General features: G+C 42.4%; 1 protein-coding gene across 1 annotated transcript; it reads right to left on the bottom strand.

The window, feature by feature from the left end:
- Positions 1-11066: 11066 nt before the first annotated feature.
- LOC134615772 (leukocyte elastase inhibitor-like) lies at positions 11067-13328 on the bottom strand. Its single transcript, XM_063460410.1, has 6 exons — positions 13148-13328; positions 12381-12518; positions 12180-12297; positions 11936-12078; positions 11651-11818; positions 11067-11477 (listed from the first exon to the last, which is right to left on the bottom strand). The coding sequence occupies exons 1-6, from the start codon at positions 13313-13315 to the stop codon at positions 11067-11069; spliced, it is 1146 nt and encodes a 381-aa protein (XP_063316480.1). The 5' UTR covers positions 13316-13328.
- Between the last annotated feature and the right edge of the window lie 2244 nt (positions 13329-15572).

Raw genomic sequence — 15572 nt, 5'->3', positions numbered from 1 at the left:
GCTTCCTTTTGGTGGTGTTATCAGTCTGAACCACGCTGTGCATGCTGCTAAGAATATAGACTGTCTTCTTCCGTTTGGCCGCATATGCCGTCAGCGTGGCAGCAGTGGTTGAAAATACCTAAGAAATAAGATAAATTGTTATTTCCATAGCACTTTTACACACAATGAAACACATAAACATAGAACCACAAAAGACCTGCAGCCTACCTGAGTGGTGAATTCATTGCGATTTGTGTACCTAGCGGATTGAGGAATTTCCCGGCGAATCTTGTTGACTGTGCCGAGGATGGTAGTTTTCCGTCTAAGAAGTTTTTGCGCAAGTGAAAGTGATGTGAAGAAATTGTCCGTGGTAACATTTCTGCCCTTGTCTAGGAATGGTTCCATCAGCCTCATCACTACATTTTCAGACAGTCTCTCCCCACTGGGACGATTGGGGTCCTTGCCAAGATATAGGAGGACATTGCAAATGTACTTGGATTTTAGGTCGCAGGCCACCCAAAACTTGATCCCAAACCTGTCAGGTTTACTTGCAATATACTGCAGGAAACAGCACCGAGTGTTTGACATGGCAGCACTGAATGCACATGTGCTGTATCAAGCATGCACCGGGACGCAGGAAAGACGGGTGGACTTCCTGGTGGAGTTTGCAAGAGAGTTGGCTAACTCTCATATGGCTGGGAAGAAGGCAAGAAAAGAACAGTTGCTTCGGACACAACCCTCCACACCTAGCCCTGGAAAAAGAGCCACGTGTGAGGTCAAACACAAATGCAAGAACAATCATGCCACTGTGCGATGTGTTCACTGCTACAGATACACATGTGGTAAATGCAGACTACAGATACCATAGCAGTGCCAGGATTGTGAGTGATTGAAATGTACTCACTCACTTTTTATTATTATCTGTAAATATGTGTACAAATGGTTGTTTTTGTAGAAATATTTTTTGTTTTTTTTTTGTACTGTTTTTATCAATAAATCTTTTGGAGATTTATTTTCCTGGATGATTGAGAATGCATCAAGACGAACACAAAATGAAGTTCACAGCTTTTAGCAGTTCCCCCTCCCCACACACAAAACAAAGAGGCAGTTTGCAGTTAGAAATCCGCAATCATTCACAGACCCCCACTCCCCTCCACAATTCTCAGGTAACGACCCAATTTACATATGAATTGATGCTAACAGACTAGCCAAGTTAGCTTCCACTTGGCTGACAGAGGGTTAGAAAAGCCTGGGACTTCTAGTGTTAAGAGATGAACATGTTATATATTAAAAATTGAATAATCTAATAACTGTAAAACAGCCCCCCCCCCCCCCCCCAAAAAAAATATATTTTTTTTTTTTACATATTTGTGTCTCCCATGAGGAATCAACTATTTAGTGGAGTGCCCACTGAAATTGATCATAAGATCAAAGTCATAATGTACATTTTGTTGTGATGCCCTGCTCTTTGTACCAAAATCCCTCTCCTGATATTGCTGCAACTTTACATAACATCATTACCTTTTCATCAAATTCATTGTTTACTGCTTTGCAAGTAGTACAGTCTGTTGTATTCATATATGGGGAACTTTGTACTGTTTCTGTGTTGCAGGCTTTTGCTCTGTTGGAAGTAGCTGCTTTCACACACACAAAATAAATAAATAAAAAAAATTCCTGTGGATGTACAGTGCCTGTTTTAAAGTTGTGTGGTGACATTGCCCTTTGCTGTCAATCAACTATATCGCTGCATCTTCTCTGTGCTTTCAGCTAACTGTCATAGAATTTTCTGATCTCTGTTATTCAATTCAATTTTATTTATATAGCGCCAAATCACAACAAGAGTTGCCCCAAGGTGCTTTATATTGTAAGGTAAAGATCCTACAAGAATGCAGACAAATAGAGAAAATGGCAACAATCATATGACCGCCTATGAGCAAGTGTTTAGGTGACAGTAGGAAGGAAAAACTTCCTAGTAACAGGAAGAAACCTCTAGCACTGGGGTGAGCAACTCCAGGCCTCAAGGGCCGGTGTCCTGCGTACAGATATGACCCTGGGTCAATACACCTGAATCAAGTGATTAGTTTAATCATTACCAGGCCTCTGGAGAACATCAAGACATATTGATAAGGTAATTTAGCCATTTAAATCAACTGTGGTGGATCAAGGACACATCTAAAATCTGCAGGACACCGGCCCTTGAGGCCTGGAGTTGCCCAACCCTGCTTTAGCAGATCCAGGCACAGAGAGGGGCAGCCATTTGCTGTAACCAGTTGCGGGTGAGTGGATGAAGACGGGACAAAGACACACTGTGGAAGAGAGACAGAGACTAATAATAAATAAACGCAGGGAGGTGTAGAGAGAGTAACACTAACTACATGCTTTATCAAAAAAGGAAAGTTTTAGAGTGTCATGTTCCGTGGGAATGTCTGGGGATTTCAGTTTAGTTTTCCATGATGATGGGATTTATTTTTATCTGTAAGGCTAATGTCTCATAATTAGCATCACATATTTGTGTTTTAGAATTTGCTGGACATGGTGTATTGTAGAGAAGTTTTGCAGGTGGACTGTTACTCTGATACTAACAGACATAAACGGAGAGAAGCATTGTTCTCTGTGAAATGTGGCCAAGGCTATAAATCAGGTGCTGCTGGTATACACTGTAAACCCCTTCTTTAACTCTGCAGGTCTGACCGGAAGGCAAGATGTGGTTGCCATGGTAACAAGAGTGTTGCCAGCAGGATGAGTCATCTTCAAATAAGGAGATGCCCGGAAAGCTGCAGAAGAAGAAACGTGAGCTCAAGTGCTGGATCTCAGCCAAATACTAAGATCTGTGGCTTTCCTCCAACTTTTGACCAATCAGCTTAGTATCCTTAGTATCACACATAATGAGAAGCATGTACTGCCTGGGTGTGGGGGCCTTTTGTTCGTTTGGGTCTCCTAGGGAGGCAGAGAGACATGGCAGCCTGTGACAAAGTGGAGGAGCGGTTGCAATGCTCTCCATTTGTCCCATATGTGTTTACCTTTTTTTTTGCACATTGTACACATTATTCTGTTTCTATGTATTTGCTATGATTTGCTATTTGTCAAGTAACATTGCTTCACTCACTATCCCGGGTTTGTTTGTGTAAGCGTTCTGTTGCCGGCAAATCAAACATTCTGCAAATTAAGACAAATACTAAGTTATGTTTCTTTATATTTTATTATGTTACAGATTAAGTCATTTGTTCATACTTACTTTGTTTGTCTTTTCAGTCTTCATGAGAGTCAGGTGTGGGGAAACGCCCGCCAGGCATTTCCTCATTTTAAAATCCTGATGTCAAACATGACATCAGGAGGTCAAACCAAGTGGAGGGGTTTCTTTTTCCATAGAGATGCTTCCTTTTGTTTGTGTTAAGGTTTAAAGGGATTTGTTGAATGTTTTCCTTTCGTTAATATTGCCATTTAGTTGTGTAAATGTGCGTATTAGAAGTGTGTAGAGGTTTTGTGTTTTTAGATAATCTGTGTAGAGTTTTAGATCCCTCAGTTGTGTGAGTGGTACTGGCTGGGTAATTGGAGGGAAATTGATGGCCCTATTTAAAGCCAGTCTCTACCAAATGCGAGAGGGAAAAACACTACAGATGATAGGAGAACATGAGATGGGGCTTTGTGGTGGTGGTGGTGGTGGTGGTGGTGGTGGTGGTGGTGGTGGTGGTGGTGGTGGTGGTGGTGGTGGAGGAGGAGGAGGAGGAGGAGGAGGAGGAGGAGGAGGAGGAGGAGGAGGAGGAGGAGGAGGAGGAGGAGGAGGAGGAGGAGGAGGAGGAGGAGGAGGAGGAGGAGGAGGAGGAGGAGGAGGTGGTGGTGGTGGTGGTGGTGGTGGTGGTGGTGGTGGTGGTGGTGGTGGTAATAATACTGCGGTGCACGGGTTATGATGTGGAGAGGAAAGTTCTGCAGAATAGATTGAGGGAGCGGGGAATTGGGGAATTTAATCTGAAGAGTGTGTTGGAGGGTAGTAGGGCACAGGTGAGGGAATTGGTGGGGTTTTTGAAGGCTATAGGTGTTTATGAAAGAGTGTAAGGGTTTTTTGTTTGGTTTTTTTTGTTTGATTTGGATACAGATTGTAAGCTCACTGTCTGACCCATACTCCGGAACAGTAGGAGGCGGTAATGCTCCTTTACGTTGGTTGCCAACCGCCGTTAAACACGAAGAAGAAGAAGATGCGAGAGGGAGGAGAGGTGAGCTGTGTCACCAGATCCAATGTTATGTTGAGTTTTGTTAATTGAATTGATTTGGGCGGAAGTTTTGTTAAGTTATACCTTAAATTAAGTTCACTGTAAATAAATTGCTCACCTTGGAAATCTGAAATGTCTGCCTAGTCTGCTTCCCTACCACCTTCCTTGACGTTCGAGTCTGACTACTCTACACAGCCGTTTTTGTTTTTTGTATTTTTTTTAAACTTGAACCTTTAACTGCTTAGTAAATTTCAGATAAAGCAATTTCAGCATATTTGTCTTCTCTCTCTCAAAAATTAACCCAACAATGAGAATCTGCATCTAACTATAAAAGAATCACCCTGGAGACCCTTATGAGAATATCATTAACGGACACAAAGCACGTACAAACTCCAAAACACATTGCTAGCGTTAACTGAACTTCCAAAACAGAGCTACCTAGATCACTTAAATTACACAATTGAAAGCATATGTGTATTGTTTGTGTATTTATACACACACATACTTTAGAAAATCTTCACTTACCTGTTACTACCACACACCAAATCTGGTCGTTGGTACTTCCTGGCTGAAAAACCAACTATTTACATTTTCAGCTTTTTCCTTTTAAACAAATTTAAAGTGAAACAACATAAAACACTGCAACCCACAACAGAATAAAATATAAATTAAAATATGCAAAACAAAAAGAAGATGTACATTCTCTGTCATATAGGCCTGGGATGGTTTTTTTGGGGAGTGTTTTCCTGCTTGGAATTGTATACATAGGATTCACTGCATGAATACATTTTCTGAATCCTTTATCATCTGCAACTGAAAATAGTTGTGGATGATTACTATACCTTTCTAATGTGACGTAGTTGTCTCTTGTTGTTATCCATGGCTTCCTTTCTCTCTTTCCCTCCCGCTCTGTTTCTGTGCTACTGCAAGTGTAACTACCGCCACTCCCACCTCTGTTCAGCGCAAGCACAAGGCTCACGTGTGGCGTGAAGCGGAAAAAAAGTGCGAGAAGAGGGTGAGAGAAAGGGAAAAACCCCCCCCCAAAAAACTAAACACGGCTCCCAATAAGGAGCCGGATCGCGTCGTTCACTTCAAAGATCCGGCTCTAAGATCCCTTTCGGTCGCGACCAACACATCACTAGTGGGTATTTTAATATCCCCTCGGCTTGCTGCCTGTACATTGGGGTTCTTCCCGGTGGATGAGAGGGTTTGTTCCCTATGCCTTCGGGTCGGGGAACGAGTCCTGACAGTCATCTGAGCTTATGTGCCGAGTGACAGCTCAGAGTACCCATCCTTTTTAGAGTCCTAGGGTGGGGGTGCTGGAGGGTGCTCCGCCTGGAGACTTTGGCTACATTCACACTGCAGGCGAAAGCGCATCAAATCTGACTTTTTTGACCCTATATGACCCATATCCGATCATGGTATGACAGTGTGAACAGCACAAATCCGATATTTTCAAATCCGACCTGGGTCACTTTCGTATGTGGTACTAAATCCGATACATATCCGATGTTTTAGAAAGCGACTGCTGTTTGAATGGTCATGTCGCATTAAATCCGTCTCTTACGTCACTGACACAAGACAGAAGCCAATTATCAGCGCCGAGGAAGCGCCCGAAAAGACATCGTGAACGCTTCCTGACCATCCAGTGAAACTGTTGGGAAGACAATGTTGAAGAAACATGAACATTTTATTTGTACTGTATAATCTGCAGATTCTGACAGAAATCTGCAACTATCCTTTGAAGCACCGCTCCTCTCTAAAACAGCAATAAGGATAATTATTAGGCCATATGTAAATAACAAAATAACTTTATAACTTAAAGCAAAATTGGGAAACGTAAAGTCCGAAACAAGTCTTCATATTAAGGGCCATCAGTGAAACAATACTGTTTGGTCTGGGTCTAAACAGAGCGCGTTGTGTGTGACGTCTTCTTTTTCGCATGTGGGCTGCTTTGAGGGTTCACACTAGAGCGCGTTTGCTGTCACACTTTATTTGTAGTGTGAACAAGCAGACCAAAAAAACAAAAAAATCGGATTTGATCCAAAAAATTGGATTTGATCAAAAAAATCGGAATTGAGCATTAAGACCTGCAGTGTGAACTTAGCCTTTGTTGTCCTACTGGGAGACTTCAGTGCTCACGTGGGTAACAACAGTGAGACCTGGAGGGGCGTGATTGGGAGGAACGGCCTCCCTGATCTGAACCCGAGTGGTGTTTTGTTAATCGACTTCTGTGCAAACCACAGTTTGGCCATAATGAACACCATGTTCGAACATAAGAGTGTCCATAAGTGCACGTGGCACCAGGACGCTCTAGGCCGCAGGTTGATGATCGATTTTGTAATCGTACCACCAGACCTGAGGCCATATGTTCTGGACACTCTGGAAAAGAGAGGGGCTGAGCTGTCAACTGATCACAACCTGGTGGTGAGTGGGATCAAGTGATGAGGGAGGATGCTGGACGGACCTGGCGCGCCTAAAAATATTGTGAAGGTGCGCTGGGAATGCCTAGTGGAGGCCCCACTCCGCGAGATCTTCAATGCACACCTCCGGCAGAGCTTCAGCAGTATTCCGAGGGAGACTGGGGACATTGAGTAAGAATGGACCATGTTCAGCACCTCTATTGCCGAAGCAGTTGCACTGAGCTGTGGCCACGAGGTGGTTGGTGCCTGGCGTGGTGGTAACCCCGAACCAAATGATGGACACCAGAGGTGAAGGGAGGCTGAAGAAGGAGTCCTATCTGGTTTGGTTAGCCTGTGGGACTTTGGAGGCAGCTAATAGGTACCAACAGGCCAAGCCAAATGTGGCTTGGGCAGTGGATGAAGCAAAAACTCGTGTGGGAGGAGTTCAGAGAGGCCATGGAAAAAGACTTTCTGACCTCCTCGAAGAGATTCTTGAAAACCGTCAGGTGACTCAGGAAGGGAAAGCGGTGCTCTAACTGTACTGTGGGGTGAGGTCACTGTAGCAGTTGAGGTTCTTCGGTCATGTGACAAGGATGCCTCCTGGGTGAGGTGTTCTGGGTACGTCCCACTGGGAGGGGGCCCCAGGGCAGATCCAGCACACCCCGGAGAGATTTTCTCTCTCAGCTGGCCTGGGAACACCTTGAGTGTTCCCCCAGACAAGCTAGAGGAGGTGGCTGTGGAGAGGGAGGTCTGGGCTTCTCTGCTTAGGCTGCTGCCCCCGCGACCCGGCCCCGGATAAGCCGAAGAAGATGGATGGATGGCTACAGGTTTCAAAGTAATTATTCAATCAATTTAAAAAAAAAGTAAAGATTCTATTAATCACAAATAAAAATCAAACCAAGATCTGTCTCCTGAATCCAAACTGGAAGCTGGATCCAAAGAAGAGGGGTTGGAAAGGGTCTTACTCCTATTCTACTTTTAAATAATCTAGGAATTACAAATATGCTCGCAGTGTGAGAACAAAGAGTTCTAATAGGGTGATATGGTGCTATAAGATAACATGGGGTATGATTATTCAAGACCTTATATGTGAGGAGAAGGAGATTGCACAAATGTAAGAAAGAAGTCCTACAGATTTGTTTAATATGTACATTAAAGGAAAGTACTTAGTTACTGGAGACCAGGGTAATGCCATCCAGAGTAAGCATCTGGCTAAATACTGCATTTCTAAGGTTTTTAGACCTCAATTTTATCTGAATTCAGAAGCAGAAAAATTGAGGTCATCCAGGTCTTTATATCTTTAAGACATTCCTGCAGTTTAACTAATGTGTGTTTGTATTTTGCTTCATGGATAAATAAAGTTGGGTGTCATTGGCATAGCACTGAAAATGTATGCTATGCCTTCTAATGATACTGTCTAAGTGATGCATGTATAATGTAAACAGAATTGGTCCTAGCATGGAACCCTGTAGAACTCCACAATTTACCTTACTGTGTGAAGAGAAATCTCTTTACATAAACAAACTGGAGTCTATTAAATAGATATGATTCAAACCAGTGCAGCGCAGTACCTGTAATACCTACAACATGCTCTAATCACTGCAATAAAATCAACAGTACCAAATGCTGCACTGAGGTGTAACAGGACAAGCACGGAGATGAGTCCACTGTCAGAGGCCATAAAAAACATGTAACGTTCACTAAAGCTGTTTCTATACTGTGATGAGCTCTGAACCCTGACTGAAATTCTTAAAAGATACCATTTCTCTGCAGATTAGCTATCCATCCTCGAAATATTCTCTTTCTAGACTTTTTGAGATAAAAGGAAGGTTGGAGATTAGCCTATAATGAACTAAGACAGCTGGGTCAATTGATGTTTTTTTTTTTTAAATTTTTGATTAACTATTACCAGCTTGAAGGCCTGTGGCACATAGCTGATGACATTATATCTGTAATCATGTGTGAAGTTGTTCCTGTGCCAGCATCAGAACTTTCCTTTTGACACCTTGCCCTGATTAGATCTCTGTGTCCTCGTTTCTTGTTGCGTAGTCCTTGCTGCTTAAACGATGAGTAGTTGGTAGCACCCTTGGGCACGCCTCCCTGTAGGTTGCCTCGCCAATTGGCTGGTCTCCACCATTTTGTTTAATTATTTTACAGAGCTGCTAATTTAACTAGGGTAGCACTGTGCTAGCTCTGCTACCAAAGACGTTCTCTGGTTTTACAGCTCTATGCTTTTAGTAGTTTTGTCTAATAAACTTTGATTTGTGAAATTGACCTGCCTCACCTCTGCTTGCTAATAATGAGCCTGGGAGCCTCTTGTAACTGGTGCAGCGTTAGCACTGGCTATAGTAATCTCTCCTGGGGTGTAACTCTCTCCCCAGCTGCCGTTGTCAACACCATTTAGTCACCTTTAATGGTTTTCCGCCTTCGCGCCACCACAAACTCTTCTCAGTTGGATAATCCACTGAAGGCCACAGTCAACTCTTCTGCTAGTGCATCTTCTCCTGCCACATTTTGCCCTTCCGCTAGACTTTTCATTGATATGCTTGGACACAGCACTCTGTGAACAGCCAGCCTCCTCAGTTATGAACTTTTGTGGCTTACCCATCCTATGGAGGGTATCAATGATGCTCTTCTGGCCAGTTTTCAAGTCTGCAATCTTTCCCATATTGAACCTAACTGAGACAATTGAACCAAAGTGAAGCAATTACATGACACCTAGGAAACTCTTTGCAGGTGTTTAGTAGACGAGTTGTGTGTGACACTCAGTTTAAAAAATTCATGCCCTGTAAAATTTGGGCTGATGTCTTCACAGTATTCTAAGTTTTTGAATTCCTGTTTTTATGAGCTGGAAGCCCAAATTATGTACAAATAAACACCGAAGTACTTGAAGTGATTTAAGTTGTGGGCCTTGAATGTATAATCTATGAAAGTTTTAACGTTTTGAATGGAATTATGAAAATACATTTTTCAATTATATTCTAATTTTTTGGAAAGGGTCTGTATTAAACACCAGCGTTCAACACCATTTCTCCATATCTCTGTTTAACAACTGAGCTTCACAGACTTTACTGATATCTGATTAACTGAACTGCTTCTGCTGTTCAGTATCAACATTTCTTAAATGATGCTCAGGCCTGCAGGACTGTAGCACACACCACAGATATAAATGACATCATTAGCCACCTGTCCAGTCCAGAAGCCGGCTTCTCATTATGTAGAATGAGAAGCCGGCCTTCAACTGCAATCCATGACCAAGGTATGCAGCTGCTGGAGCTGCCCTATGTGGGTGAAGAGCTCAGCATGTTCATTCTACCCAGTATCCCCCAGAGTCTTGAAGATTGTGGTGGTGAAGATGAAGACTGGGGTTTGACTAAAGCGCTCACTGAGGTGTCTAAGGTGGAGATGGGGAGGAGTTTGGTTTCAGGAAAGAGACTCTGAAAGGGAAAACAACGGAGAGCACAGATTTAAACCATGCAACACGGAGGCTCACTGGTTTGAAGCAGGCAGGCAAGAAAATGACTGGACTACAGTAATGACAGTATTAAGACTGCCAGCATGGGAAAGTGGTAGTCATGTAAAGAAGAGAAAACCAGCTGAACAGAGACAGAAAGCATACAGCTGGAAGGTCAACATAGGCAAGGGGAGATAAAAGAGAACCTGCGAGAAGCCTCTAGGGTCGCTGGAGGTCAGGATGGTGAATGGACAGACTACAGAAAAGAATCCAGGCACCTGAGGCTCACAGAATAAAACACTTGTTAACAAGAGGTTAAATGTGACTAGAGAAGTAAAACAGAGAAAATCATGTGTCATATATGATGTGTAAACTGAGAAAAAATGATAATTTTAAGCAAAAAAAAGCTGTTTTTGAACATCATGACATGTTTAAAAAAAGTTGTCACAGAGTCGTGTTTGCCACTGTGTAGCATTGTCTCTTATTTTAACAACAGTCTTTAAACATGTGATGAGAGCAGCTTATAGATTTTTGTCTGATCTTGGATTCTAGCTGCTCTTTTTCCATTGCTGTTGTAATAGCTGCAGTATGCAGTTTAGTATACTGTAACATACAAGGCCTTCCCTGAAAAACATGTTGCTCTAACCCTGTATATACCTTTCAGCATTGCTGGGGCCTTTCCAGAGCAAGCTGAGAGTACCATAGATACTAATGCACCATCATACCATCAGAGATGCAGACTCTTGATAATAAGTTGGATTTTCCTCATCAGTCTGCAGGACACAGTATCTATGTTTTCCTAATCTGCCTGAACTTGTGCTTTTATACAAGTACCATCTTTTTTGTAAAAGCACAGTTTTTATATAGAAAAGACACGTGTGTGTCTGATTAAGTAATAAAAATTTCCAGTGAAAAATACGGTTTTATAATTAGCAAAACATCAAAACACAAAACTCCATTTACTTTATTTCATAGATTTATTTTAATTTGAATTGCAACATCATCTTCCTCTGCTGCTTCTGTCTACTGAGGGGATGAGAATCTGCCAAAGAACAGGATGGACTTGGTCTCATTGTGCCTGATGAAGAAGAGGAAGGGGTGATCTGCTCCGAAGAGTATGTCCGGTATATAACATTGCAGCATGATCACAGCATCTGTGGCTGCAGCAGCCTCCGTGCCCTCCTCATTAACCTCCACAAAGGCCTTGTGGGCCACCGTAGACAGAAAGAGCCCCCCTTCACCGTTCATGCCAGACAGGTCAGCTCTTTCTGCACAGAACACGTCCTTCATACCCAGTTTAGCCAGAGGTTCATTCAACTCGTAGTCTTCCTCCAGCTTGAACTTTGGCAGCTGAACAAGAACTTCTGAATCAACTTCCATGTTTTTCCTGTCGGTCCATTCATTCAGCCTCTCCTGTGTTAGCTCCTTCTCCAACTGGAATATAGTTAATACATTTTGTCATATTTCTTTTGCTCATATTTAAATTCATTTTATACATGAAATCAGAAGTGGTCTGTTAAATGATCAAATTTAATAAAGTAAACTAAAGTGAAGCAGAAGGGTTTTTGTGTCTTTTCTTTACAGGAACTTGTTTCTAGGCTGTGTACCTTCAGCAGAGGGTCTGAGCCGTCTGAGGACTCCTTAGGCAGCAGAATGAACATGCTGAGCTCCTCACCCACATAGGGCAGCTCCAGGATCTGCAAATCATGGTCAGCAATGTAGTTGTAGGGAAGCTGCTCCTTCTGGTGCATCATCTGGACTGTTACGATCTCATTCTGACACACAGGAAATCCAGGCGATCAGATCATGTTATTATAAAGCTTCTGATGGTGCTTACCTTAAACATTTTACATAATTTTCTGTATTTCTGTAACCTTCAATTAAATTTCTACCTGTTTGACTTTAAAGGGCACATCTTCGGTGTTTGCCTCATCAAATGGGTTCCTCCAGTTGCCCTTGAAGTAGACAGCATTGACCAGAACCAGTCTGGTATCTTTGTCGACTGTTCCTGGCTTCAGAAGGTCTTTTATCTTATCTGACAGGAAATACAGAAACACAACAATATTTCATTATAATCCACAGAGGATGCTAAAATGATTCCCTGCTGTTCAGGCTGTGGAAGATGCACATTCTCACTTTCTGTCTGCTGCTCGACCCAGCTGTTGATCTCTGCTCTGCACGCCTCTGGAGCTCCGATGAAGTCCACAGCCCTCAGGTCTGCCTGGTAGTACTTCTGTGTGGCTTCAAGGAAGTCCTGCAGAGAGCAGACATCTGTTTATTAATCCAGTCTTTGTAATGAAGAACTTTATGAAGAGAATCATTAATGTGGACACTCACTGGGAGGAAGTGGGCAGTGTTTTCTCCATAAAGACGGTTGGCTAGTTTCAGGATGTAGGATGCAGATGGTGAGTTGATGTCAGCGTTCAGTTTCTGGAAGTCTGCATGGACGCCTTCACCTGAGCTGAATGAGAGGGCCTGTGTGGCATTGAAGACAAAGACTGAACGGATGTGATACTGAGCCTGAGCGACCCTAATGTAACAATTTATGGTCCAAAGGCAGAAAGTGGACAACTTTATTCTTTCAGCATCATGTTTAATTAACATACTGTCAATCCCACTGAGCATCATGCTCTCAGTAACTATACTGTTTGTGGGTTTTATTGATTTTAATGCTATTTATATAACACATTCCATCCTCATATGTTAGACAGAAATTGCTGACGTCCCACTGGGAACATCTTCGGGTTCAGTGTTTTGGCCACATAGAAAATTAAGCTTTTTAAAGGTGTTTAACAAAACCCCAAAAGTTGAATTCTGTTTATTCATAAACCTACTGAGGACAAGATTTTGCGGAAGTTTTGCAGTTTGTCTATAAACAGCACTCTTCTAGCAAAAAAGTTCAGATTTTCTTCTTTTTAAATACAAAAATAACAATAAATGATTTCTTCTATATGGAAAACACAGTCAGCCACATCTGACAAGACGTTTTGTGGAAACAGGTCAAACTGACTGCTTTTAAAAGGCAACGAGGGCTTAAAATTGCACAATCATGCTAGCTGATCAACTGATGGCGTGGTGCAGGTAACAAGTGACAGTGAGCTGACCTGAGCCATCTGAGCTGCAGTGTTTCCTTTAGCTCCCAGGTAGACCATGGCCAGGGCTGAGATGATGCTCAGAGGAGAGACAAAGATGTTCCCAGCAGGGTTTGTCTGGCTCAGAGTGCGGAACAGCTCCAAGGCAAAGGCTGTGTTTGAGCTGCTGACGGCGGACATGGCTGATGGTGTTTTCCTGCAAACAACCGTTTAACCTGCTACAGCATTACATACTGAAAACATAACAAGAGACTTAAAGCAATGAGAAAAAACCTTTCCGGAAGTAACACCAGCACTGCTGGAGAATAAAGAAAATCAAAGGATTCCTATCAGAGTTATCTGTACACCAGTCAGCTTTGCATTTATTTTAACAGCCTGAGCTGTTATCACATTAGCTGGTGTCTATGACTCAACCACACTTGACTCGCTGTGTGCGAAAAAAATCTAAGCAAAATGACAAGACAAAGAAAAGTAAAACTTCACTCACACATAAAACAAGGAAAAATCCAGTGGACTACCTGATTTACAAAAGCACAGAACTGTGGTGAGACAGGAGACTGACTGTAGTCCTTCTCTCTGTATAAATAAGGTTGGTGGAAGGAACAAGGGCGGTCCAGTCTTACTGGTTATGGCTCATTTTCCAGAGAACAGCATTACTAAATCTCATGGGAAAATCTGAAGTGAGAATGCTCAACTCTGATGGGAAATAAAATCCCAGACTGTAAGTTGACGAATCAGAGTGTTCTCTATAATCTGAGTCATTATTTCCGACATATGTACATGTCATCCGGGGAAGAAGGATTTTTCTTACCAAGTTGTTGCATGCCCAGTGCATCGGCGGAGCACCACTTCCTGCCATACAAGACAGGAAGAGGTGTCCGAAACGGGCTGGGAAAATCATCAGAGACCCTAGTCACCCAGCACACAGACTCTTCACCCTCCTGCCCTCTGGGAAGCGGTACAGGAGCCTCCGGACTAGGCAAAAATAAAAAGCTCTTTTGAACATAACATGTCTCAAAAAAGTTGGCACAGAGTCGTGTTTGCCACTGTGTAGCATTGTCTCTTCTTTTAACAGCAGTCTGTGTCTCAAAAAAGTTGCCAGTGATCAGAGCATCTACTAGATTTTTGTCTGATCTTGGATTCTAGTAGATCATTTTACATTTCTGTTGTAATAGCTGCAGTATGCGGTTTAGTGTACTGTAACATACAAGGCCTTCCCTGAAAAACATGTTGCTCTAGCACTTGTATATACTTTACCTTTCAGCATTGCTGGGGCCTTTCCAGAGCGAGCTGAGAGTACCATAGAGACTAATGCACCATCATTAGTACCTATGGTAGTGTCTGCTAGAACTTGTGCTTCTATAGAAGTACCATCTATTTTATTAAAAATAGAAAAAAATATGATTTTTTTAAAATGAAAAATAGTTTTATAATTAGCAAAACATCACAACACAAAACTCCATTTACTTTATTTCAGTGGTTTATTTATTTGAATTGCAACATCATCTTCCTCTGCTGCTTCTGTCTACTGAGGAGATGAGAATCTGCCAAAGAACAGGATGGACTTGGTCTCATTGTGTCTGATGAAGAAGAGGAAGGGGTGATCTGCTCTGAAGTGTGTGTCAATCAACTGAATCAACTTCCATGTTTTTCCTGTCGGTCCATTCATTCAGCCTCTCCTGTGTTAGCTCCTTCTCCAACTGGAATATAGTTAATACATTTTGTCATATTTCTTTTGCTCATATTTAAATTCATTTTATACACGAAATCAGGAGCTGTCTGTTAAATTCTTAAGTGATCAAATTTAATAAAGTGAACTAAAGTGAAGCAGAAGAGTTTTTGTGTCTTTTCTTTACAGGAACTTGTTTCTAGGCTGTGTACCTTCAGCAGAGGGTCTGAGCCGTCTGAGGACTCCTTAGGCAGCAGAATGAACATGCTGAGCTCCTCACCCACATAGGGCAGCTCCAGGATCTGCAAATCATGGTCAGGAATGTAGTTGTAGGGAAACTTCTTCCTCTGGTACATCATCTGGACTGGTACGGTCTCAGAGAGAAAGAGAGAGAGAGAGAGAGAGAGAGAGAGAGAGAGAGAGAGAGAGAGAGAGAGAGAGAGAGAGCAGAAAAAGAGAGAGAGCGAGTTTTGAGATGTGAGAGATTTGTGACGTTTAGCGTGTTTGGGGTGTGTAGTTAATGTGTTGTCTTGTGTAGTTAGTGTGTAGTGTTGTGGATAGTTTTGTGTTGTGTGTCAGAACAATGAGGCGACTGCTGTCTCCAGGTAGAAAAAGGAGTGATACACCTGCTGCTGTCAGACCTGCAGGTATCAGGCTGTGATGTTCTCCTTTATAGTGGACAGAAATTATTTTTTTGGAGTGGCACAAATAATTTGTGTGGCATCTTATTAAATGCAGAACAGCTGATTGTTCTGTAAATAGTTTGAA

The sequence above is a fragment of the Pelmatolapia mariae genome, linkage group LG17 (genome assembly GCF_036321145.2).
Source record: "Pelmatolapia mariae isolate MD_Pm_ZW linkage group LG17, Pm_UMD_F_2, whole genome shotgun sequence".
Classification (NCBI taxonomy): Eukaryota; Metazoa; Chordata; class Actinopteri; order Cichliformes; family Cichlidae; genus Pelmatolapia; species Pelmatolapia mariae.
Note: the sequence above shows the minus strand (reverse complement) of the source record. Positions and strands in the feature narration are given on the sequence as shown.